At 35.7% G+C, this 25,764-nt stretch overlaps 2 protein-coding genes across 3 annotated transcripts; both read right to left on the bottom strand.

Annotated features, from left to right (window-relative positions):
• Positions 1-14: 14 nt before the first annotated feature.
• On the bottom strand, positions 15-5,599 carry LOC135081459 (ribosome biogenesis protein NOP53). The gene is made up of 8 exons (XM_063976155.1): positions 5,416-5,599; positions 4,835-5,027; positions 4,312-4,525; positions 3,855-4,036; positions 3,407-3,526; positions 2,547-2,767; positions 714-910; positions 15-250 (listed from the first exon to the last, which is right to left on the bottom strand). Exons 1-8 carry the CDS (start codon positions 5,535-5,537, stop codon positions 81-83), a joined length of 1,419 nt encoding a protein of 472 aa, XP_063832225.1. The 5' UTR covers positions 5,538-5,599; the 3' UTR covers positions 15-80.
• Positions 5,600-5,912: 313 nt separating this feature from the next.
• On the bottom strand, positions 5,913-17,554 carry LOC135081460 (uncharacterized abhydrolase domain-containing protein DDB_G0269086-like). Of its 2 annotated transcripts, XM_063976158.1 has the most exons (7): positions 17,476-17,554; positions 17,317-17,370; positions 14,978-15,474; positions 10,547-10,750; positions 9,698-9,791; positions 7,568-7,988; positions 5,973-6,061 (listed from the first exon to the last, which is right to left on the bottom strand). In XM_063976158.1, coding segments are annotated over exons 2-7 (1,251 nt in total). In that variant the 5' UTR covers positions 17,351-17,370; positions 17,476-17,554; the 3' UTR covers positions 5,973-6,060. The 2 variants fall into 2 exon arrangements, with proteins under 2 accessions (XP_063832229.1, XP_063832228.1); XM_063976159.1 differs by lacking the exon at positions 7,568-7,988 and having other exon boundaries at positions 5,913-6,061.
• Positions 17,555-25,764: the final 8,210 nt, after the last annotated feature.

Genomic DNA, 25,764 nt, shown 5'->3' on the forward strand with positions numbered 1-25,764 from the left:
TAAGAAAAAATATGTACATGTAAATATTTTTATTTATCTATCAACAACTTGACATATCACCTTAACACCACGTAAAAAGGTTACTTTTTCTCCGTACTCCTGGTGGTGTACTTCTCAATGTCTTTCTCGGTGACTTTGTGGCCAGCCTTGAAGTAACTCTTGATTTTCCTTTTCTTCTTCATCATGACCTTGGACGCGGCCAGCGCGCCACGGCGTTGGAGAGACTCGAAGCGATCGCGGAGGAGGTTCGCTGGAAAGATAACGTTACGGTGTTACAAATTAGGTTGCAAGTCGTTTGGTAGAGTAACTAAAACGCATTTTTATGATATCTATGAATAGGCTAAAGCTTTTGATAATGTTGTTCTAAAAACAATTCTTAGAACTATGATTGTTGATAGCGCTGACAATTAATTATCATCATAAATTGATAAACTTCTAATATAACACTGTGTTAGGTGGTATCGACGCGTCATTAGTTACAAATATGTAGGTCTCTCAGAGGGCACCACACTATGACCACCACTATTAAGTCTTGAATTTACAACAGGACAAACGCTCCCAAATGCACGAAGCCACAATAAAGGTCGCACAAAATCACCAGACGTTTGATTACTTTACAATACATTGTGCATAACACTCTAGCTAGAAGGACAAGAATCACCGGATATTAGCCTCTATTGAACACTACACATAAGACATCAAATGGAACTTACTTGTAGATCTGAGTTTCCTCAAATCCCCAGTCAATAGTTCTGGGTCGACGAAGTCTGGTTCCTTCTTAGGTGTCTTGTGGGCACTTAGAGCAGGTAAAGCAGTCGCTTCTTCTATGGTCTTTTTGGTCGCACGCTTGGTACGTTCTTCAGCTTGAGTGCTTTCTGCCTTCTTTATCGAAGATTGGAGCTGGCGGAGCCTGGAACGAAAATGAAACTTAGTTTATTTACCGTTAAGTTTACGTTAGGGTTTTAAGACAGTCAGGTCCAGGACTACTCAACCTTCACTGGTTCGGTTTCATTGGAAGCTATCCAGGTAGCTAAGGAAATGCAGTGGTGGGAAAGAGGTGGAATTAGTCCCGATTTATCAAGCATTTTTTTAAGTTTTTACAGTGGAGAGGATAGCATATAAATTCAATAAAATGATGAAGGTACTAATAAATTAAGATAACTATTTAATAAAAAAAAAACGTTTAAAAAATACCCGCATCTTGTTGTAAGTAATTCAAGTTTCTAAGATGTCAGATTACATTAATTCGCTTAGTACAGTCATTCACTCGGTTCACTCATTCTAGTTCAATTACTCATTCGCTCGTTTACTTTATGCCGATTCGAGTACAAGACATTCAGTCGCTATCCGACCTCCACGGCGGACGGACGTGTCGAGGCAAAATTCGTGAAGTGTTGTGTTTTGTGATAATAAGGCGGGAATACTGCTGGTGCTACTGCAGGAGCAAATCTAGGTAAGTTTTAATTATAAATATTATGCTGTTTGTTAATAACGATAATAATGTTATAGAAAAAATAAATAGTAGTCAATAAGAGAGGGTAGCTGGGGGAAAAACTCGCTCTAAAACTTAAATCAAGATTTGCTCTATCTGAAATCTTAATACTGTATTCAAACTAAAATTAAGCGAGGTAAGGTGGCCCCTTACCTGTACCTTAAAAATATTTTTGTGCAAGTACAACCCACACACCTTGCTGGAATGCGATTTTCCCATCCTACTTACGTTGTGCCAGAGCATCGATGTGACGTCACGGCCACCAAGTAACTCGATGGGATTGTAAACATTGTCTACTCAATTTTAGATAAATTAATGTAAAACCTTGCTATCACTTACTTGTACAAATCAGTGTTCTTCCTCTTGTCGATCTTCAGCCGTTTGAGCCGTTCCTTCTCTTCCAACTGCTCGCGTTGTTTCCTTCTAGCTTTATGGTCTTTCTTCAGTTTCTTCTTGTTATTGACGGGCGGGTTGACCGCTCTGTACTCGTCGGAAGTATATTATGTGCTAAAGAACCATTTATATTCAACTGTCACTTACTTGTAACTTGGCGGCGCACTGTAGCAGACGAGGCGAAGAAAATCGGCAAGACCTGGAGCGAGATCAAACGCGAAGCTCAAGACCGAACACGATGGAGGACTTTTGTGGACGCCCTCTGTCCCATCTAGGACATAGAACCTTAAGTAAGTCTGTCACTTACTTGTACAAATCAGTGATCTTCTTCTTGTCAATCTTGAGCCGCTTCAGCCGTTCTTTCTCCTCCAACTGCTCGCGCTGTTTCCTTCTAGCTTTATGGTCTTTCTTCTTGTTCTTGACGGGCGCGTTGACCGCTCCATACTCGTCGGACTTATTATCATCATTATCATCATAATCTCAGCCATAGGACGTCCAATGCTGAACATAGGCCTCCCCCAATGCTTCCCATGTTACCTGGTTGGTAGCGGCCTGCGTCCAGCGCCTTCCTGCTACCTTTATGATGTCGTCGGTCCACCTTGTGGGTCGACGTCCCACTCATATTGTGCTAAAGAACAATTTCTATTCTACTATCACTTACTTGTACAAATCTGTGATCTTCTTCTTATCGATCTTGAGCCGTTTCAGCCGTTCTTTCTCCTCCAGTTGCTCGCGCTGTTTCCTTCTAGCTTTATGGTCTTTCTTCTTGTTCTTGACGGGCGGGTTGACCGCTTTGTATTCGTTGTCGGACTCGTCGGACGGGTCGTTGGCCGGGTTGTGCGGTTGAGGCAGACCAACGCTCATCTCTTCACGCCATTGGTTCTGAAGTAAATAGGATTATGACTCTTAGGTTTGTATTACCAGCGATAGAAACTCAATTCAGTCTGTTTACTTTCTTATCATTATTTTCTTCTTCTTGTCGTGTCGACAACAAACCTACACAGCGTCGGCCCAAAACTCCGCCACAAGAATGGCGTTGTCAGTAGCCTTCATTAAATCTTCCTGCGTGCAGTTGTTTCGGCATGCACGCAGGGCACGACATCATATTTTGTAATAAATTGGCCTATGCTTGCATTGAATAGTGTTGAGCCACAGAATAATAAAATAAGTACTACATAGTTAAGCTTCGTTTTGTTAATCTAAATAACCGTCATCTGTTAATCTACACACAATAAACAGATGATTGGTCAATACATTTTTAATTCAACCAATCACAAGACAGAATCAACCTGTTTAATTTTCATAGTTTTGAGCGTCATTTTCAATTAAAATAGGCTACATTTTTGGTAAATATAGGGCTGTAGTGACGTTATTTCATCTGCTACAAATACCAAAACCGATTTCTACAAAACTTATTCCAATAAAAGAATATTTATCATCAAAAAATTCAACATGTTTCAGAAATAATCCTCATTTAATATTTCACCTATTTGAAGCTGGAAAATCTTAATGAAACCTTACCTCCTTCTGTTCCTGCGTGACCTTCCTGAACATGCCATTAGTGACGCGCAACAGATGCGCCTCGCGTTTCATCATCTTCTGTTCGTGCTGCACTACTTCTTGCAGCAACTCTTGGTGCTCCTGGAATATACAAAATCAAACTTTATTAGTTTGTTCAGTGAAATGACGTCCACTGCGCTGATCAAAAGATTTCCACCACAACCGGTCCTATGCTGCCGCATCCAGGTCAACCAAGTGTGAGGCCTGCCTACCTACACTATATTTTCTATTAGTTACATTCTTTATTAGTATGTAGGATTGTAGGCTCTTTTCAGAACACTTGTAGACACCCCAAATATGTATTTTTTCTTTGCTCTAATACCAATTTTGAAACAACATACCTACTGGCTTCTGATGAGTTATTTTTAAGTCATCATTACTGAATTGATCATATAGAAATAGTAAATACCTTAAAACTAGGGTTGTAACTGATGCCTGGGTGTGGAGTGTCCACCGCTGATCTGGTAACCACAGTCTTCGGCAGAGGTGGTTTGGGCCGCAACCTCCTCTGTGTTGGAACGTTGTGTAGCTGTGCCTCTGTCGGAACAAACTCTTCGCAAAGAGTTTCTGGGATACCTTTGGCTTCTGGCACTGTAAATGTAAAATGTGAGAGATGAGTTATTTGTGTTAAATCCAATAAAAATGAGTTCAATCAAAACTGTATGAAATGAGGGATCATTTTGTCTTATCAAATTTAGATAGGTATTTCAAAGATAAAATATTTTGGATCACAATGGAATAAGGACTTTTTGAAAGAGCAAAAAACACATGTTCAAAGTTCTGGGCACAAAATAATTTGTACCAAAATAATGATGAAGTCTTTATGGCATGATGATCTATAAATAAATCCACTATATTCTACTTACAGTCTTGACCCCATAAGTCCAAATCAAACGTGTTTCTAATGGCTTTTGTCTTCCTTTTTTTATCCAGAGCAATTTTCCTATTTTTCCTGGCTACTTCAACCTTCTTCTGGAATTTTCCTGTCTCAACACGTTTTTTCTCATTTATTTTACTGAGAGCCGTTGGTTTGGAGCCCACTGGATTGACGTGATTCCTCTTTGCGTTTGGGTCTTGTACCTAAAAGAAAATACTTATTTAATCTTATGGCAAACTAAATTAGGTTTCTATTGGGTTTTTTTCACTGCTCAATGAAGTTTATGTAATTTTTTATCTTGATACAGACTAAAATACAAAATTTACTATCTAGTATCTACTGATGAACTAAAAATAATAATTTTGTTACTAATGTGACTTAGGACAATGCATTTTTACCACAAAATAAGTAATTTTTGACTGACAATTTTATAAAAAAGTAGTGATCAATTTGGAACTTAATTTTTAAGCACATTTTTATTATGTTCGTTGATATTTAGACATCAGGTTTACCTTAGAAGTAGGTAACAAAACTTCGAAGCATTTAGGTGTCTGTGACAACTGTAGACGTTTCCTCTCCTTGGCTGATCTCGGCTTTGCCACCACTTTAGCAGTCTCATCAGCTGTTTTTTCTTTTGCTTTAGTATGTTCATCACCCTGTGTGTCTACTACGAACAACTCGCTGTCTGGCTTAGTGTCAAACTTTCTGAAATAAGCAGTAATGATAATTAGTAATAGTTTCTTAAGAATTGTGGTTTATCACAAAATTTTTCAGTACATTATTATGTTCTTGATATCGCTGAGAATAGTTTAAACTCCAGGGATTAAGCGTATGAAGTTGACGTATAGTTATATCCTGTACTATACTAGTAAATTTGGTACTTTCATTATGTTAAAAAATGTGGTATTTTTAAAAGTAGTCATCATAGTCATAGTCATAAATGTTTATTGAATCATTACTGAGGTATTGTGTACAATTACTTTTATGCATCTTCCGTTTATGTTTTTAATTGTATCGTACTTAAATTTTATAAGCTGTTTTTGTATATTCAAAGGAATAAAAATGAGTTTCAAATTGATAAACATAACCTCACCCCAATCTTTCCTCCAGCCGCTGGTCCTCTAAGAATTCTTCTACATCATTGATATCACAATGTTTTCTCCATGCCTTTTTATTCTTTTTAGAAACGTGCTTCTTTTTCTTAACAACAGACATTTTTGTTTATAATATTAAAACAAATTCAACGTGTATCGCACGAGTCGACCTTAGTTTTGAATGACAGAATTGACAGATGAATCTACGTTTCGTTACACGTCAAAAAACTTATCAGCTGTAAGCTTAATTTTAACAAAGCATTCATTTATTACAAATATATTTCCGATCTATACAGTCGGAAGTAAGTTTAAGAAAATTATTCATTCACAATTTATTTTATTGTTATTTAATGTAAAATATAGGGTCGTTTTAAATAATACTTCAATTCTTTTTGTGAAATGAAACGTATCAATACTGACTGACATTGACGTTTAGTATTAAATTTACGAAGCTAGTTGCTAATAAAATGTAGAACGATTTTATTTTTTATGTTTTTATTTCAAACTTAACAGATGTATAAAACTAAAATATAAAACTTAATGGCAATTAATTTTACTATTTGGTTATTTATTTCTCTTCTTCGCAGTCTTCCTCTTCTTCTTCATCACCCTCCTCAGCCTCTTCAGCAGGTGCGTCATGAACTTCTGCAAAAAATAATGTCACCTTTTCTTTACCCTATCCACGTAGGGGTTGTTTCAATGATGCCCGAATAAAAGTACTACCTCCTATTGTCCATTTAAACGTTTGTGTTAATTATTCTGATGAACAAGGACTATAAGAAAGAGTTTCAGTTTCCACCATAATTAAATAAGCCTAGGCCTATACAGTGTGAGTCACGTTAAAGTGTACATATGAAAATAGATGAAACTAGACCTATTTTTATCGACAAAAAAGAGAACAAAATTTTTTTGAGATTTTTTTTTAATTTTTTATAGATTTTTTTTTCTTGTAATTACTTATTGTAAAGAAAACGTAATAACTTTTAAACTAACCGGTATATCCTGATAAAATAAAAACAGTAATAATGCTAAATAACAGGCGATACTAAAAAATACATAAAATACACAAAATAGGCCAACAAATAATAAAAAATGATACTTTTTGAAAAAAATCTGCTTTTAAATTCGTGTTTTTTTGGTTATTTGATAAATTTCTTCAAAAAATGCCCCTATAACCGGTGGTTTTTATTACTTTGTATTATTCTCTATCGTATTACCTTCATAAAACCAAAAATCACATGTCTCTATCCCTATCACAACGTTTGCAATGATCGTTTGAACTAAGCCTCTCCGGGCGCTTATTCAACGCTTCGTTAACAACGAAACTGAAAATGGCTCTAGATTTGTAATTTTGATAAAGACAAGTTAGATTTCAAATAAAAACAAAAGATTTCGAAGTAAAATAAGCATTTTAGTTAAAATTAAAATTTTCTCTACCTGTAGCGGAGAATAATGTTGTAGCAGGCCTTTGTTCAACCGATCATAGCAAATTTTGTGATAGGGATAGAGACATGCGATTTTTGGTTTTACAAAGATAATACGATAGAAAATAATACAAAGTAATAAAAACCACCTGTTATAGGGGCATTTTTTGGAGAAATTGATCAAATAACCAAAAAAACACGAATTTAAAAGCAGATTTTTTTCAAAAAGTATCATTTTTTATTATTTGTTGGCCTTTTTTGTGTATTTTATGTATTTTTTTAGTATCGCCTGTTATTTAGCTTTATTACTGTTTTTATTTTATCAGGATATACCACTTAGTTTAAAAGTTATTACGTTTTCTTTACAATAAGTAATTGGAAGAAAAAAAATTCTATAAAAAATTAAAAAAAAAATCTCAAAAATTTTTTGACCTCTTTTTTGTAGATAAAAATAGGTCTAGTTTCATCTATTTTCATGTACACTTTAACGTGACTCACACTGTATAAAAAGTTTCGAGTGTAAATTAATTCAATAATCTGACTGGAATAACTATCGCTATCTATTGATTCGTCAATAAATAAATCTTACTTTTTCCAAGTTACGAATTTTTAGGCTCACTTTTATCAGCAATTCGGATAAAATAATATTCTAGGTGATTTAGATCTACTTTAGAATAGGGCAGATGAAATGTTTTAACTATACGTTAATAAAGACCCCACAACCTACCACCATTTACTTCCTTGCGACCATATTCCTTGTTTCTTGAAAAATTTGTTCAGATCTACATAATCATCGGGAAACACTTCTTCGAACGAATCTGCGTCTAACAATTTGATCGGCTTGGCTGTTAGTTTTTGTAACTTTTGATTCGCAAAGTACTTTACGTTAAATGCCTTGACCGGTAAGGCTCGAGGTTTTGTGCTTTTGTGCTGGTTAAAAGCAAATGGATCTGGTAAAATCTCTATTTCCACTGTGTCAACTGGTTTGGAGTGCACTGGTTTTGTTGCGTATGGGTCAATGTCAAGCACGATGGGCTTAAGTGAGGTATTTTCGAGTGCATTGTCGAATGTGGGTATGGTGTCTTCATGATTGGGGTGAATTTGCTGTGAGGTTTGAGTCTCGTAGTGGACCTGGGCGCTGGACCCCTCTGAAAGAATGAAACAACTCGCTTTACGAATCTACTCGATTCGTTAGAAGGCGAGAAAAGTGAGTGATGAAAGCGGGGCTTGCGTGAGTTTTTATTATGTTAATTACCATTTTATTCACTAGGCTCTGGTCCTATCAGTTGGATTGTAAGACTGAGAACTACTAAGCAAATAGCCGAAATATAAAAATATTTTTCTTTCTCGTTCCTACTCATAATTTACCTGACCAGGAGTCGAACCTAGTCTTTAAATTCTAAAATATGATTTAGTCCTGTAATATTGCTATGATTGACTTCAGAGTGGAGAACTTTTTAAATATATTATTTTAATATTTCTCAAAATCGCCAAGTTTATTGCAAGGGTTTTTCTGGTTTTCTTAGCTATCTGATCGGATCTCTATAATACTTTAGTGTGTTAGTGTTAAGGAATCGTGTATTGCAGGTAAATATTGTATAGGTGGTGAGGTACTTAATTAATGTTAGGGATGAATGTTAGTCAAGTCATAGTAGAATTAAGTGAGATGTCAAGTCAGAACAAGTCGAGTGATAACCAACTGATAAGTAAAGTAGTTGAGTATGTTAAGAGAAAATAAACCTCAGATTCTGTGAGTCATGTTATCAGATAGACATCATACTTATTATTAAGTTTAGTTTCAGTTTTGAATAGTCCAGTGTCAGAAATAGTCAAGAGTTCGTCAAGTTCGTATTAAAATAAGCAGTTTTAACAAAACTCTTTTATTTTTTCTTACACAAACATCGGTTTTTATTTGTAGCACACTATGGCTTGGAGACATCGCACTTAATTTTGCAAAATATTAGCACTATGTTAGTGATGGTGGTGACTGCGTGCCAAATCGATGGTGCTGCCATTTTTGCAATATAACTATAAAAAATTATACTTATACAAAAATGTAAGCACCTAATATAATATTAACAACTGAATAAATAAACTGCAAATATAAAAAGGTATAAAAACATTCAAAAATATAAAAGACTAACAACATTCAGTTGTAAAAATTAGCTATGTTAACAAAAATAGTTTATTTACACATTGTAAAAACCTAGATTTTGGTTAAGATTAAAATAGGACTCAAAAGTTATCAAATAAATATTTTAAGCTAATCATTAGGTTGAAATCCTATTGTAACAATAACCTTATTACTTATCTAGTTCTTAGGTCCAACGTTTGTCTAGTTTATTTCGCATCACTTTGAAAATGCATAACTCGGCGTTATTATTAAATAAATTATCAGAAACTTAACGAATAAACTGAAAAAGTTGAAACCTTAGAACATAAGGTTCCGATTACTGTGCTTGGTCTATAAAAATTGAATTAGAGAGTTAAAGACAGAGAGTATTTGACTTAATCTAAGTCCCGTATTAAGCAATGACGCTCGTAGACGAATCTACACTTGACTAGATTCAAGTCTGTGATTTGTTTAAATATTGCAATTCAACCAATCACAGCTTAGAATCTATGCCTGGGTAAATCAAGTCTAGAGCATCATTTTCTAATACAAGGATAAGAATTTAAAAAGTAAATTATTCTCTCATAATAAATTCAATTTTAGAACTCTACACAGAATCAGGCCTGGTGCACCTAAAACCTTATTGCTACTAGTGGTGGTAATCCGACTGCAGAGTGTAATATTGTTCTTGGCTGTTGTTCTGTTCTGACGCTGGGACGACCTGGTACTCCTCATAAACCGTACCTTCGTGGGAGGAGTCCTTCTGACCTCCTAGACCAGCTGCTGCTGCCTTGGCTGCCGCTGCCGCGGCGTTAGCTTGGGCTTGTTGGGCCGCCGCCTGTGACATAAATAAAGAATGTATAGATTCATGATTGAATAAGGGTATCAGAACTCGTATAATGATGTGTATCCTATCTACGGATTAAACACCCACTTGTTTTAATTAATGTTTAATTTACATTTTGACAAAAATGGTGAAAGTATTCAAATGAAAAACTGAGAAATGAAAGAAAATTTTTCATCATAATCAGCCTTTTATTAAAGATTACCCCAGCTAGAATCATTCACTAGAAGTACATGGTTATTCTTATATCTTCAATTATGTACGCCTTTGCTTCGTTCTTTGCTTCCTGTTTAGCAAAAACATGCAATTATTAACAAGAGGAAGTATGCCTGTCCTTAATAGATTAAAATTTGTTAAAAAATAAAATGTTTGTTTTAATTTTTTTCTCTAGACTCCTGGACTATGACGTAACTTAATATAAAGAGTTTACGGAGTTAGTTCTAAACTTAGTGTAAAAGGGTTGTGAGAGCATTAATACCTACTTACCTGATTATACTAAGCATAGATCTTGGTATCAGCTTCGAACTCACTCCCAACTATTGTAATCTAAACTGCATCTAGAACCAGTGGAGCCTGTCTATGACCAGCAGCACTTTTTGCCCCACTTCGGATGAAAGTCTAAATATTGCCCAAGATACTTTACCCGGGTATTAGTAGAAGTTAGGCTGCTTCAAAATCCTGACCCAGAGCAGCTTGCTGAGACAATCAGCACGACCATGACCTTATTCTTCAGTTGGGTCTATTCATACCTGAGCCTTCCTAGCAGCAGATTGGGTGGCCTCGAAGTCGATCCTGACTCCATGCAGCTGTTCCTGCAGGGTCTGCAGCCTCTGTCGTGCAGCGCCGACCATGGCGGTCTGTGCTCCGAGCTCACCGGCAGCTTGGGACGCTGCTTCGTTGGCGTTTTCTGAGGTAGCTTGCGCGGCGTTCAGGGCAGCTTGGATCACGTTCACCTAGAACGTTTAGATAGCATGTTAGAAACAGACTTTTCCTGATCCGAACCTTTTTTTAAAGAATATTAGTCATTGGGTACACAAAATACTAATAAGTAGTCCCGTTGCCCCCTCGTACTAGCTCGTTTATGCGTGACACAAACTGAGCCCCGATTACGGTAATTTTTAACGTCAACAATCCAGACACGCTTCTCGATTCTGCGATACGATTGGTCGTTCAACAGCGTACGTCAGCTGTTTTGACCAATCGTATCGCAGAATCAGAAACGCGTCTGGATTGTAGACGTTATAAAAGTTACCGTAATCGGGGCTCTGGGCTCACCACAATAGTCGAGCGGTCGGGGTTCGAACCCGCGTTCCTCGGGTGACGAGTCGGCCAGTCCGACCCCTTCACCGTTCGGCTATCGTGGCTTCAATTTCCATCAAAATTCAACCTAAGTACTTTTGCAGGAAACCCAAGGGCTTAAATATGTACCTACCTACCTCCTACCCAATGGAAAATTAACTTGTGTGAGTTTCTAAATTAAGTTTATTTAAATTATTTCTTTGTTGAATATCAATGTTGTTACAGCTCATATACGTAAATAGAATAACCGGAAACCAATGAATTTTCATGGTTAAATGATTAAGATTTTTATTTAATTAGAGCAAAATCGATAGATCAAAGTTATTTAATAAATAAATTACACAACAGAAAACTTCATTACAATAGGCATTGAATGAAACTTCCAAAAATATACGTAAATAGAATAACCGGAAACCAATGAATTTTCATGGTTAAATGATTAAGATTTTTATTTAATTAGAGCAAAATCGATAGATCAAAGTTATTTAATAAATAAATTACACAACAGAAAACTTCATTACAATAGGCATTGAATGAAACTTCCAAAAATTTCATTAAGTGAAATGGTTGTGCAAGAGAACTACCTATAAAAAGCTATTAAATTATTTGTTAACCTATCTACTGGTCACGAAGAAATAAGAAAGAGTTGAACAAAGAGTGAATGTGTTCCAATTTCGATAATAATGTCGCAAAACACAAAGCTTTGCATCAGAAGATTTAAAATTAAACGGTCGATCGGTGCCGGTTTAATTTGAAAAAGTTGAGCAATGTTTAGTAACCGTGTGACTGCTTACGACCTTGAGAAGTTGATAGCCTAAATAAGTTTAATTACTTGTTGAATTGTTGTTTTCATTACAAAAGTATAGCACTTACTACATCTTTATTAAAAGCAGAGGCCCACCTGATATTACGCGCGATTACCAATTACCAGTAGTATAGATAGAGACTCGTAGATACAAGTCGAAGCTAAAGACAACTTTTTAGGATATCATTGAGTAGCTAGGACAATGTAAAATTCGATACTTATTCCTGAATACTTCGCCATGTCCTTCATCTTTATCCCAGAAAACCAAGCGCCAGCAATATAGAGACACCGATGTGTCCTGCAAGGCACTACCAACTCTTGGTATGGGCTCTACCAAGATTTATGATTTAATTTTAGAATGAAGGTGAACTTCACCACCAGCTGTTAAGAAAGTGGTGGTAGAGTCAACTAAGTAGGTAAGTGTAAAAACTATTTCTGGTTTATTGCATGTCATATAAATTTTTTATATAGGTACATACTTAAGTACTAACCAAATCAAAATAGGTAAACTTACTTTTATTAGACTTTAGTACGAGTAAATATTTATCTTAGCCACTGATAGATTCATCAATAAAAGGGAATATGATTACCTAACCGTATTATTAACGGAAGGAAAACTATCTCATGGTCGAGGATCAAATTCCAAGAAACAATTTCTAACCACGAGACATTGACATTTCTATTTCATTATCTAGGTACGTAGGTCTTACATAAAACGCTACTTAAGTAAGTACACCTACTTAATTTACTTTCAAAATTTCGCGTGTAATTTTATTTAATCAGCGCATTACATTAATTAAATTGGCTATAAGTAAGTAATTATAAAAATACTAACATCCCGTCATTTTGTTATTAAGCGGACAAATTAAATTAGATTTCATAAACAAATAGTATTAAATCTCCTCCAATAAATACTTTAATTTAAAAATACTTAACTAGTAATGTGCGGTAATTATTAATTTTTTATTTCATATATCAGATAGTGTTGATTTATTGTGCACAAAACAAATAAATAATTAACAACACGAGTGTATTAAGTCAAGGAGATTTGTACTTCCTACCAAATTTATTGGCACGATTCTCGCGCGATACTTCAAAATAAATAAAGGCTATCGATTTGGAAAAAATATCGATTTACTGGTTGTGATTTCAACATTGGACAGTTGTTTTGCGAAAATTGTCGCAAGTGCGCCTGCGACTGCAATACCGATGGCGCGTCGAATGGCGGTTGCAATTTGACTGTGACCTGTCACTAACTCCGCAAAAAAGGCTTGAAACAGCAATATCCAATTCAATATTGGTTAATGTCTTTAATAAACAACAATGCTTAGACCAATTTGTAATATTAAATATGAGAGAGTGTGTTTTTTAAGTTATGTTAGCCAAAATTAACTGGAATTTAGTAACATTTTGTGTCATTTAATGAGACATTATTACGATCAACCATTACGATTATTTTATTTATATCGCATGAATTATTCACTCAAGTTATGAAAATCTGAAATAGCGTTAGCGTAACAGTTGTAAGTTTCATAATATCCGATTATAACATAGATCAACCAAAGAAAATGTTGAATCGTAATCAAATCGAAACAACGAACTACATGACTAGCGGGGTCATTGTCAAACTACCTTGAACTGGCTTTTTTATTGTTTTTTACTCTACAACTTATGATAACGCAGTCTGCAGCGTTGCAAAAACGGGTAAACCAGAACTTCAAAATAATTGCAAACTGCGAAATGTTTTTTAAAAATGACAGCTGCAATAAAACTGACCATTTTCCAGACCAAAAAGAGCAACACGGTCAAATCGAACGATTTCTTGTAGGAACTGGACCGATTAGACTTACGTAAACAATTATTTCTAACCAATATCCACTTATTTGTTTTGTCATTTTCATCACCAGACTCCATCTAAGTGTTACGTAAGCCGTTGCGATTTTTTCACGAACAAAACGAGCAACAAAAAGTCGATGGTTTCTTTTAAAATATGCAACTCGAAATGAGATCACTGTCAAGCTTTTTATACTTAGTTTACGTTGCGTATGATTTGAATTACAATTAATTGGAAATTATTTAAATTGGAGCATTGTAGCGATATTGCTAAATGCTTTGTTGAATGTAAAACCAATAACTTTGTTGCAAGTTCGCTTCGCAAAATAAACAATTTGAAATCAATTTTGTAGAATCACTACGCTACAATACATGTAAAAGTATGGCAGCATTATGGGAGTGACAATAGTTCTTACACACGAAATAAAAGTAACTAAGTAGGCATGTAGCAATTGAATTTTTCTGTTTGATAACTGGTCAACTGGTAGAGAGGGCTTTTGAGATAAGCCCTAGTCACTGTCACTCATGGCGATATTTGTTGTTAATAAGATATTAGAGCATATTAGTTTAACTTACTTCTAAATCTAGAAAGGGGATGTAATGTAAGATCATCAAAGTTTTCAAAGAAATCACAAATCTGTTTATATTTCACGCAAAATAATAGAAGGACCTCAATTTTATTGATTGTGGTTATAAAAGTTAGGAGTTTGAATTTTTTGCAAATTGAATTTTAATCCATTAGGTAGGACTGAATGTAACAGTAGCCATAAAGATAATTTAACTTCACCGGATTGAGATAGGAGATAGTCTTTAAGACACATTTTCGACTAGATCAGTGGTTCTTAACCGGTGGTGCGCGGACCACTGGTGGTCCCTGGAGACATTCCAAGTGGTCCACGAAGTGCACTTGCACACCTTGGTTAAAACCACTTTTAACTGATTTTTGCAGTCAAACTAGTTTTGACCGATTAAGAGGTGGTCCCTGACAAGACAGAAATTATCCCTATTATAAAATGGTCCCTCATGACTTAAAGGTTAAGAACCACTGGACTAGATATAGGGTGGATTTGACCAAACAAGAATAAATATTAATCTCAGAATAAATCGTCAGTTATTCGACATTTTGACATATTTCCCACACAGAAAGTGTCAATGTGCCAGTTATAGCAGGAGTTATTCTCGGATAAAAGTTTGGTCGAATCGGGCCTTAGTAGTTTAAGAGGTCTCGATTAATGAAACTCACCTGGTGCATAGCTTGCTGAGCCGCTTGCGCCGCGGACTGGGCTGCTCTCTTAGCTTGCTGCAGCTGCATTTCTTCTCCTTGCAGGCCGACCTTAGCGTCTCTGACTTGCTGCTCCAACCCCGACAGAATCACTTGCTTTCCAGCCAGCGCTGCCTGCGCTGTCGCACTAGCCTGAGCCGCTGACTGGGCTAAAGTGTTCTTCGCTACATACGCCGCCTGGTACGCCGCAGCCGCTTGGTTACCCAGCGCTGTCTTCGCTTGATTGGCAGAGCCTACAGCGATGGTCCTCAGACCGCTGCCTCTGCTGAAACCCTTCTTCTGGTTGTCGCCGGTGGCAGCGGCCTTAACGTCCTGGATATAAGCGTCATAATGGCTTGCAGACTCTTGGGGCTCCTGTGCCTGGACTTGGCCGGAGGACTCGTAGTCATATTCGTACTCGGCCTGTTGGGGGGCGCTTTCTCGGGCGACGGGAGCGGCGGCGGCGACGTAGAGGGTGCCTGGAATATGGATTGAGGATATTAAACGTGTTCAAAGCTCAGCCTTTAGTGTTTTAGAGTTTGACTTGGTTTTTCTGGGTTTTAAGCTTTCAGCGTCTACCTAGGGTTTGACCTGAATAATGTAGGTTTTCAGAAGGACACGTATGGTAGAGACAGCATTACGGAATTTTCGATTGAAGTATCTACCTAGATATGATCATTTATTATGATAATCACTTCAGAGTACTTATTTTCTCTGTTAATAGTGAGTTCAATATTTTCACGAGTCCTAAGTACCTAAATCAAGCCAAGTAAAGCCTATAAGTACAATCTAAAAGTTTATTTGTAAAAAGTTTACTTAAGTATCCTGTAAAATATAAATTACAGCCTACACATCTACGACAAAAGTAGTGATCATAAAGGTTCTATATTCTCAACAACACCTTAAAATCTGTCAATTAGAAACCATTGAAAAGTTGACAATGATACTAATCTCCACAAAAAATAAGTCAAAAACGTCCCGCCAACAATCGCGGTCAACCGTGCGTTTCGCGATCACACTCCGCTAACTAAACGCTCATAATTACCATTCATTACGCTAAATATGGTAACCGCAACGCTATCGTTATCAAATAACGTTACGTAGTAACGCGTTAAAACGTTGAGGAACTAAAACTTGCGTGAATACAAAATCAACTTCCGAAATACGCGTTACATGAATTATTATACAATAAACCAATAACATGCAACAAAAGAATCTTTTTAACAAACATCGAACACATCAATGTTCAATAATTAAATTGTATTTTACGCAACAATAAAAATAATTAAGCATTCTCTTCACCGTAATAAAAAGCGATTTATTAACCCACTTTGCTACGACTGATTGGTTTCATAAATTATAATAAATATAGGACATTTAAAACTGTTAATTAAAGTAATTGATTTATGTAATACTTAAATAATAACTCTTTTCATAAATAAGGTTATTAATTTCCTCGGTGGAAGAATGTTGATATGGTGTCATGAAAATCGGACAGTTGAATTAATTTAATAAGAGAATGTGGGTTAATAAAATGTTTTATTTTTTAATAAGTTATCACTCCTGTTTCCACTTTCTCCAATTACTTAGTTTTGGACATAGGCAATAAATAAATCTAAGCTTAAGACTTGCTAGATTCTATTCAAAGACCGCTGAAAACCTTTGCTCAAAAATTCATCTTTAAAATGGACTGATAACGTTGATAAAAATCTGAAACTTTGCTGAAAGCTTTTTTCAAACTCGAGAATTTCCGTGGCTTAAATCGATTTGGCTCTGAAATTTAATGTGTATTTACCCCCTTACTAATAAAAAGTTACACACTTGTTGAGCACTGTTTTAAAATGACATTTCCGTACTAAACATCACTTTAAAACACTGTTCAACGAGCGTGTAAGTTTTATTAGTAAGGGGGTTAGTGTACATTCATTCACAGGCTTTAGTGTATTCTTGAATAAATTTTCATATAAATAAAATTAATATCAGTAAGTATTCGGGCATTATTTTACTAACAGGAACGTCAAGAGCCTTAACATTATTCAAGTTGATTTAATTATGAATGAAATATTGTATTATGTATTAATTAAAATAAAGTGCGCGTATTTAATATTTTTTCATTATTAATATGATATGCAACCATTACGTTAGTAACAAGAGTGATTGCTGAAATAACATAATTATTAAATAGAAATTAGTAAATGTAGAGTTTAGAAAAGTCTGTATTTTCTGAAAAAAGCGTAATTTTCCTATGATGATAATTGATTAATGTTGTTCAAAATATAAATTAAGATATTAAATTGTGTTTTAAGTAAAAAATAACTTACCTAAGCACAACAGAACTGTCCTAAACGCCTTCATATTTATACTCTTCAGTCGTACTGAAACACAAAAACTTTATCACTAAAATACAATTTATTAATTTAATAGCTAAAACACTTGAAGCACTCAAAAAAGCGACACAGCATCACTGAAGTCTAGTCTACCTTCCAATACTTTCACAGTGTTTAATCGTTATCGGTTTAGGCGGGGAGTGGCCCCTGGCTCGCAGTGAGGTAATGTGCTGGGCAACTTCGAGTACTTGTATTTATAGGAAGGTTCACTCCGTCCAGTGAACGGCTGAGATAGATCTATATAGAGTTGCTGAAACAATATTTGGCAAGGACTTGTGGACTTTCGTTGATTTTTGTTATGCTTAGAAGAAAGTTAAACGTTAAACTTGCTGAAGGGCGTAACCTTTATTGAACTTCGGCCATAAGTGAAAATGAGAGGATTTGAGAGGAAGTGCAGCATGGTTATGGGAAACGTAAAAAAAATAAGTCTCCAATGTCACTAATCGGCAATTTTTTATATCTAGCGTTCTATAATTTAAATTCAAATTATTTATTGCATGTCACATAATATAGGGTTGAGAGATTGAAATAGATGTAGGGAATTTGACTCTTTTTTTTACCTACCTCTGTACCAACTTCTCCCATAACACAAATACAACACAAATAAAGGATCGACTTTCTATTAAATCGCTGGAAAACTCTGTCGAGATCGTTTTTCAGAGGAACACATACAACTCACGAAGGCGAATGAGTTTTACTTGTGTGTGAACGTGTACATACGCATAACGATAGTGTTATGTCTATCAAAACTTTTGAAAAACAAACAGTAGCGAGCCACCATACTCGTACATGTAAAGCTCACTCGCCTTCGTCAATTGCAACAACCATACCTGAAAATCTAGAGAGAACTTGATATGGATCTATCTATTCTCTGTAACGATAATAAGGTCAAGTACATATTGTTATAAGTATAACAAAATTATTTTCATGAAAATTCAACGTATGTACTGACACAACTGCCTCGAATATGCTCAGATGCTGTTAGTAACTTGAATACGTTAAAGTTACTATCTCAATGAGGATCATTTCGATTTTTAGCTGTGAATGCAGATTTATAGGGCTAAGAAATCCTTAATTCACAGTCCAAAAATTCTTGTTCTACGACAAAAATTGACGAAGTTATGGCCAAATTACTAAAAAAGTTCACTGACCGCCCGGCGTGGCGACGATGACGTCACTATATCCGATCCGAACGCTGCCGGCGTACTGCGTGGATAGAAAATATTTTTTACTAGCCAAACTATCAGTTTTAGAGAAAAACTGGTAATGACATTTATTGATCAGAATAAAGTAAGCTATCGATAGGTAATTTTAAAAATAGAAATTGTGAAAAATAACGCAATAAATCCATACGCTCATACGATTCAATGGAACGCAGAGACGCGATTGGGGTCTCCGCGGTGATATATTTGGCGATTTATTCAAATAAAGTGTTCATAAGTGTTGTTAGAGTCATATCTTCTTCCAAGTAAAATATAAAAATGTATAAGTATTTATTTATTAACTTCTAACAATAATAGCTGAGGCAGATACACTCTGCCTAGGCTACAAGACATTGCTATGAAGATCATTTCGATGTACACGCAATACCTACCTGTTATTTAATTTTTCTGAGTTAAACCTACGTACCTACCTATCTATTCGCCGTTCCCATGGGCGGGCCAGCTGCTGCAGGAAAGGACAGCTGCTCCCTCCTGAAAATCTATTTAATCTTAGCCTAGAAGCTGGGTATGACTCCCCCGCCCCCCTCCTCTCCCCAGGTCATAAGCTTAGCATGACTTCCCCCTCGGCCAGAAGTTGGGTATGATTTACCCTCCCCCCCCAGGCCCGAAACTGGGTATGACACCCCCCCATGCCAGAAATGCCAGAAACTGGGTATGACTTGACCCCCCCCCCCTCCCCCAGGCCAGAAGCTGGGTAAACCTAGCCCCTCCCCCCAGCCCATAAGCATAAGCTGGGTATGACTCCCCCTCGGCCAGAAGCTGGGTATTACATACCCTCCCCCCCCAGGCCAGAAACTGGGTATGACTTGACCACCCCCCCCCTCCCCCCAGGCCAGAAGCTGGGTATGACTTCCCCCCCCCCCCCCCCTCAGGCCAGAAACTGGGTATGACTTGCCCCTCCCCCCCTCCCACCAAGGCCAGAAGCTGGGTAAGGCTTGCCCCTCCCCCCAGGCTATAAGCTGGGTATGACTTATCCCCCCCCCCCCCCCCGGCCAGAAACTGGGTATTAGCATCATAAATTATGTATTATTATGTTCAATACAAACAATCATAAAGTTACACTCACCCCAACCGCGTCTCCGCATTCCATCGAATCCTATGAAAATGTGGTTTTTGGACATAGCGATACTTATTTTTCACAATTTTTATTTTTTAAAATTACTGGTCGATAGGTTACTTTATTTTGATGAATAAATGTTATTAAAAGTTTTTTTCTAAAACTGATAGTTTAGCCGGAAAAAAATATTTTCCATCCCAATAGTACGCCGGCTGCGCTCGATTCGGATATAGTGACGTCACGCGGCCCTGCGTACGTTGACTTTTAGCGGCAAAAACGGCCTATGTTTATTACTTAATATCTTCGTAAGTAATGGTCCGATTTGGATAATTCAAAAAGATATATCTTTCTTATGTCTTAAAGATTAACGTAGATACTAGTTTTATTGAATTTTCTACAACAGTACTGATCCTCATTACATAGTACTATTTTATCTGTAGTAATCATTACTGGTAAGCACTTCACATTCATTTACTGTACGAATTAAAAGGCGAGTTATAAAATATAAAAGGAGGCTGGATGTTCTTAAATAAAGTGAAATAAAACTTAATAAAGCTAAAGATTATTTCTTACAAAAATATTATAGAAATGTTTTATCAACTCTATACAAATCCTGCAACTTTTCTGGCAGTCTGCAGTGACTTATTGAATGCTGAAAGCATTGTATCTAGGTAGATCAGTGATAATGGCTTCTGAAGACACGATCGATACAAACAGCTTTGATAAACGTTTTACAATACTAATGTAATAATACGAAAGTATAGTTAATTTGTCTGTCACGGTTTCACGCCTAAATGAACGGATTTTGACGAATTCTGGTATAGAGAAGAAAGAATAAATGGGGATTAGGAGAAGATGCATACGTACTTACTAATAGATGCTTTGCTAAGTGTGGCACCGTAATAAATACCTAATAAAGGTGAAAATAGGCATGAAAGTTTTTATGGACACCCCATGGATGTTGATGGGTTACCTATACTAGTATGAACGTTATGAAAACTATGAGTACTTTTCGTAATAAATAAAGTGCTGCATATACTGAAACCACACATCCATTCATAATGTCATTGGCAGAAGTTCCTCTTTAAATTTTCATACCACGAGCAATTTTACTAACTATTATGCTAGAAATAACATGAGTTGCAAAAAATAATTTTCATTAGGGACTTCCCGATTTTAGTGTCAACAAATCATTTTCAGTCACGTTCAACTTAATTTTTATAAGGGATCTTTGAAATAGCTATAATTCAGTTTTGCGTAAACTGGACGACGATTGCCGTATTGATTTATTACATACATAACATACAGAAACATTTATCGAGTAGCTTGATAATACCTACTACAGAGAAATTACGTTATAAATTATTTTTTTTTGTACATTATTGACAAAGATTTATCAAAGATATCATAAATACCAAATGGTAGAGTCATTTGGCCACTAAAACTTTTGATTAGAGTTAATAATTTGATTTGATTTCAAAGTTTCAAATACTATTGTCCAGTTAATTAATTAATAGGTCATTGGGATTTTTGGAATGTTGTCAATAGTTAGAAAAAAAATATGGTAGAGAATTCTGTGTCGAAATAAAATCTATACTAATATTATAAATGCGAAAGTAACTCTATCTGTCTGTATCTCTTTCACGCCTAAACCACTGAACCGATTTTGATGAAATTTGGCATAGAGATAGTTTGAGTCTCTGGAAGGACATAGGATAGTTTTTATCCCGGTTTTTGAAACAGGGACGCGCGCGGTAAAGTTTTTCTGTAACTGACTAAATTCCACGCGGGCGAAGCCGCGGGCGGAAAGCTAGTAAAATATAAATGTAGTAATATTTACTTAGTTGCCCTAATGCTACATCTAAGTACATTACCCGTGTATTTGTAATTAGCCGAATGGTAAACCCAAATGGTGTGTTTAAAGAGTTTGATAATCTATACTAAAACAATAAATAAAGAGCAGATTTTGTAAGTTTCTTATATTATGTGGAGAGTTTGAAGAAATCTTTGACTAATTGAAAGGAAAACATAATGAAAATGAAATATTTTATTCAGCGAAACAAAACAACTAACTAAATAAACTAAAACTAATTAGAGTAGGTAATTATAAATATTAATTCTAATTTGCGTGTCACCGAAACGGTACATCCACTCAACATCATGCCCAAGTGTCGTGTAGTTAGTACCTGTATTTCCTTATTCATGGTATAATAATAAAACATTAGAATTTTCCTCAATTTCCCAAACTTTCTCATCCATTGGATAATAATTACCGAACTTACATCATTGGAAAATTCGCACCAGCGAAATTATTAACATACAATTACGATTCGTGACTAAGTGTTGCAACTTCCAGCGGAACTTCTACTTAAATCCGCCACAGAAATATGATCAGTAGGTCCGAATTAAACAACAAGAAGCTATAAAAATCGCACGTTCATAATCAAACTGTCACTATACAAAAAAGTCGATTTTTCAGGAAAAGCATTTGAAATGCTCAAATTTTAAAACCTTTGCAAAATGAGCAAAATGCTATTAAATGTTTTGTTTTTTGTTAAATACCAGTAGTGGCTTGTTTGGCTTTTACGGAAATATAATTATCTTTCAAATTATCATAATGGTTTATTTAATATTTAATTTTTTCCCTAAAAATAGTGTCACTTTTCCACTAAAATTGAGACAGTGACAGTTTTCAATTAAAAACATGTTAATGTTGTATTATTAATTCAGGTAGAAATGTCACTATTTTCATATAAATTTGACGATGAAAATTTCAAAATGATTATTATTAAATAAAACTAACATAGAAAAATCAGTAATTTTAATGAACTTAAAACTTAATAATTTGGATTAAGTGGTACCAATGGTAACAGTAATAAATGTAAATTCTCGATCAGAAATAAATACGTTACACACATGAAATTACTATAAAATTACATCACATAAATCAACTTCTTAGAAAATAAGGTACTCTCTTGTTCAGGCAGCCTTTAAACAACAAGAACTTGATGACCTCGATGAACTTGACGAACTAGATAGTGATTTTTGATTTTTCATGGGAAAAAGGCTCAGAGAAGTAGGTTTAAATTCTGGATCATTATCCAGCAGCCATTACCTCTGCGAGCTATGTGCCCCGCCCACTGCCACTTGATTTTAGCGATTCTGCGGGCTATGTCGGTCACTTTGGTTCTCCTGTGGATCTCCTCATTTCTGATTCAATCATGTAGGGAAACTAACTGAGCATCACACGCTCCATCACCTTTTGGGTGACCTCTCAGATTCATAAAATATCACTGGCAACACACATGATCAAACTTTTGTCTTGAGGCACTGCGGTATTTCGGACGTGAGAATATCACGAAGCTTCCCGAACGCTGCCCAGCCGAGTTGGATTGACGAATGACCTCTTTCTCGAAGTTGGACCTACGTAACTGGACTGTTTGTCCCAGGTCAACAAACTTTCGAGTGTAGAGTCTCCAGACAAGTGGATACTACATGGACATTTGACATGTTTTTTGTCTTGTCCATATTCATTTTCATACTCATTCATCAGGCCCACTTGTTGAGAGGCTCTACTTAGGCCATCGAGCATTATGCCTAGATCTTCCACAGTCTCAGCCATGATTACGACATCGTCCGCAAATCGAAGGTGGATTATGTACTCGTTGATATTTATGCTGAATCCGCTCCAGTTCAGAAGCTTGAAAACATCTTCCAGGGCGGTGTTGAACAGTATCGGAGATATGACATCTCCCTGTCTCACCCCTTGCTGCAACTGGATGAGTTTCGAGTCCTGATCCTGGAGACGAACCGACATTGTGGCGTTTTCGTACAAGCCTGTCAACACTTCGATGTATCTATAGTCAATTTGGCACCGTTGGAGAGACTGTAGCACTGCTCAGATCTCGATCGAATCCAAGGCTTTTTCATAGTCCACAAACGCTAGACAAAGTAGTAATTACCTTGATAATTTCTTTGATTTTACTAGTGTTTGGATTGCCTGGTGGCATTTTTGTTAGATAAAATTATAATAGTTTTAGTTATTATCTTGCTGTGTACCTACTTGCATCGAATAAATATTTTTCTTTCTTTCTTTCTTTCTATAACTACTTAATCATTTAAAAATCTTTCTTGTTGTTTTAATATTTCACTATTTGGATAAACACAATATTCTACGAAGTGATGAACAATCTTTTTAAAAATGTAAGAGAAATATTGTCACTTTTTGTTTTAAGGCGTTTTTCGTATAACTTTATTGTGACTTATCTTATGGTTTTGGAGTAAAAGCGTCTTTATGCTAAAAATGACGTTTTTCAACACAGAGTTTACATAACTATCACGGCGTGCCCGTCCAGATCCCGTCACTACTAAAAACGTGTCACTGTTACTCACAACAAATGCCGGTTTTCCCATTAAACTCCATAACGACACTAGTGATATCTGCCGAACTATTTGAGCTTTAAGCGTGGGATTTTTACAGCATGCACTTTTCGCGGAGCGCTGATAGATGGCGTTGTTAACTCAATTTCTCCAAATTTCGTATAGTGACGGTTTGATTATCAACGTGCGAAATGGGTTATTCCGTATTCGACCCACGACAACTCAACCCACTCATTATTTTTTCCTTATTCAACCCAATTTTGTTCCTTACTCTACCCACAACAAATTTTTAATTTTATGTTCCTTATTCACCCCAAAAACATTCCTAGCTCAGCCCATTTTAAAACCACTTCAAAAATATAAGATTTTTATGCACGGTCAGAATAAAAATATATTTTTTAGAAATTTAACTAAGCTCAGTTAACTTTTGGTCCGTTGACCGTCAATAAAAACCCAACCAGTGAAAGGCAAGTTTTTCCGGGGGGAAAATTAAACTGTCATTGGAAACTCTTTCAAAATCAAAAAAATCAAAATCAAAATTATCTTTATTTGTTTAGACTAATTAAATTAGTACTTGCAAATCGTCAAATGCTCTTAAGGAGCCTATACATGTCTCATTATTTTTTTGCCCTACCAGCGCTTCGAGACAAACATTTGAGAAGAAGCGCCGCAACAAACTCAGTCACCACTGTCTTATGAATCTTAGTTGAGTAAGATTACAATACATACAGCTGCCTAAAAATACATGTCCAACACTTTTTTAGACTAACTTCCTACACAAACCACGTTTATCGAGGAGTTTCGGTAACGTCGTTAAGTCGCATTATGTATTATAACACGGTAATGAAATATAGCCCTATTATATGCACTTTACTTGTACTGAAGCGAAAACTAAAACGTTCACTAAATTGGTCACAGTCTTGTCCTGTGTCATAATAAATGGTTTTTACTTTACGCAACATTTGGGTTATAGTGATTATAACATTATTGATTACTGTTACGTAGAAGGTTCAACTTTTATAAAAATTCATTAGCAGAACAGAACAGAAAACTATGAAAGGCTACCTAACTAAAGTAGTATTATTTTATTATGACAGGAAACATACAAGATTATAAATGTTATTGTTGTACATTAGTCTAGTTTGGTGTAAACGTGTTGGTTATCTTTTTAAATAAATAAATAAAGATTAAAGTGCGATCAAGGCACTCTATGTACAGTGGGCCATAGTTCCAGTTACTCATTTCCGTTTTTTCTCGCTCTAATTGAATGGTGATTCTTTGCGATAGAATGAGATGACATGAACGGAAATGGGAAGCTGGAACTGTGGCCTATAGTACTCTTGTCATTACTTGTTTTAAATTGAATTTTTCTTTGAAATAATAATTTAATTAAATTCTACAAAATTTGCCAACCCTGAAGCTTTGTTTGTTTTTCTTCTATAGTTAATTCAATTTGGATGTTAAATATTGATTTAGTAAATTTATGAAGTAAATACATAAAGTAAATAAGTATCAGCACCCAATTAGGTACCTAGTTCAACGATGAATTTACGTTTGACAGCTCCGTTTTACCCAAACCGGAAATACTGAAGATGACGAAATAATTATTTGTTGAAGGGATTAATAATGTCACTAGTTTATATATCATTAAATTATTGCGTCGCTGATTGCAATTTATTGACCCCATTCGGCCGCGAACAGTGGCCACGTTTCACAACCGGT

Source organism: Ostrinia nubilalis, chromosome 20, assembly GCF_963855985.1.
Source record: "Ostrinia nubilalis chromosome 20, ilOstNubi1.1, whole genome shotgun sequence".
NCBI lineage: Eukaryota > Metazoa > Arthropoda > Insecta > Lepidoptera > Crambidae > Ostrinia > Ostrinia nubilalis.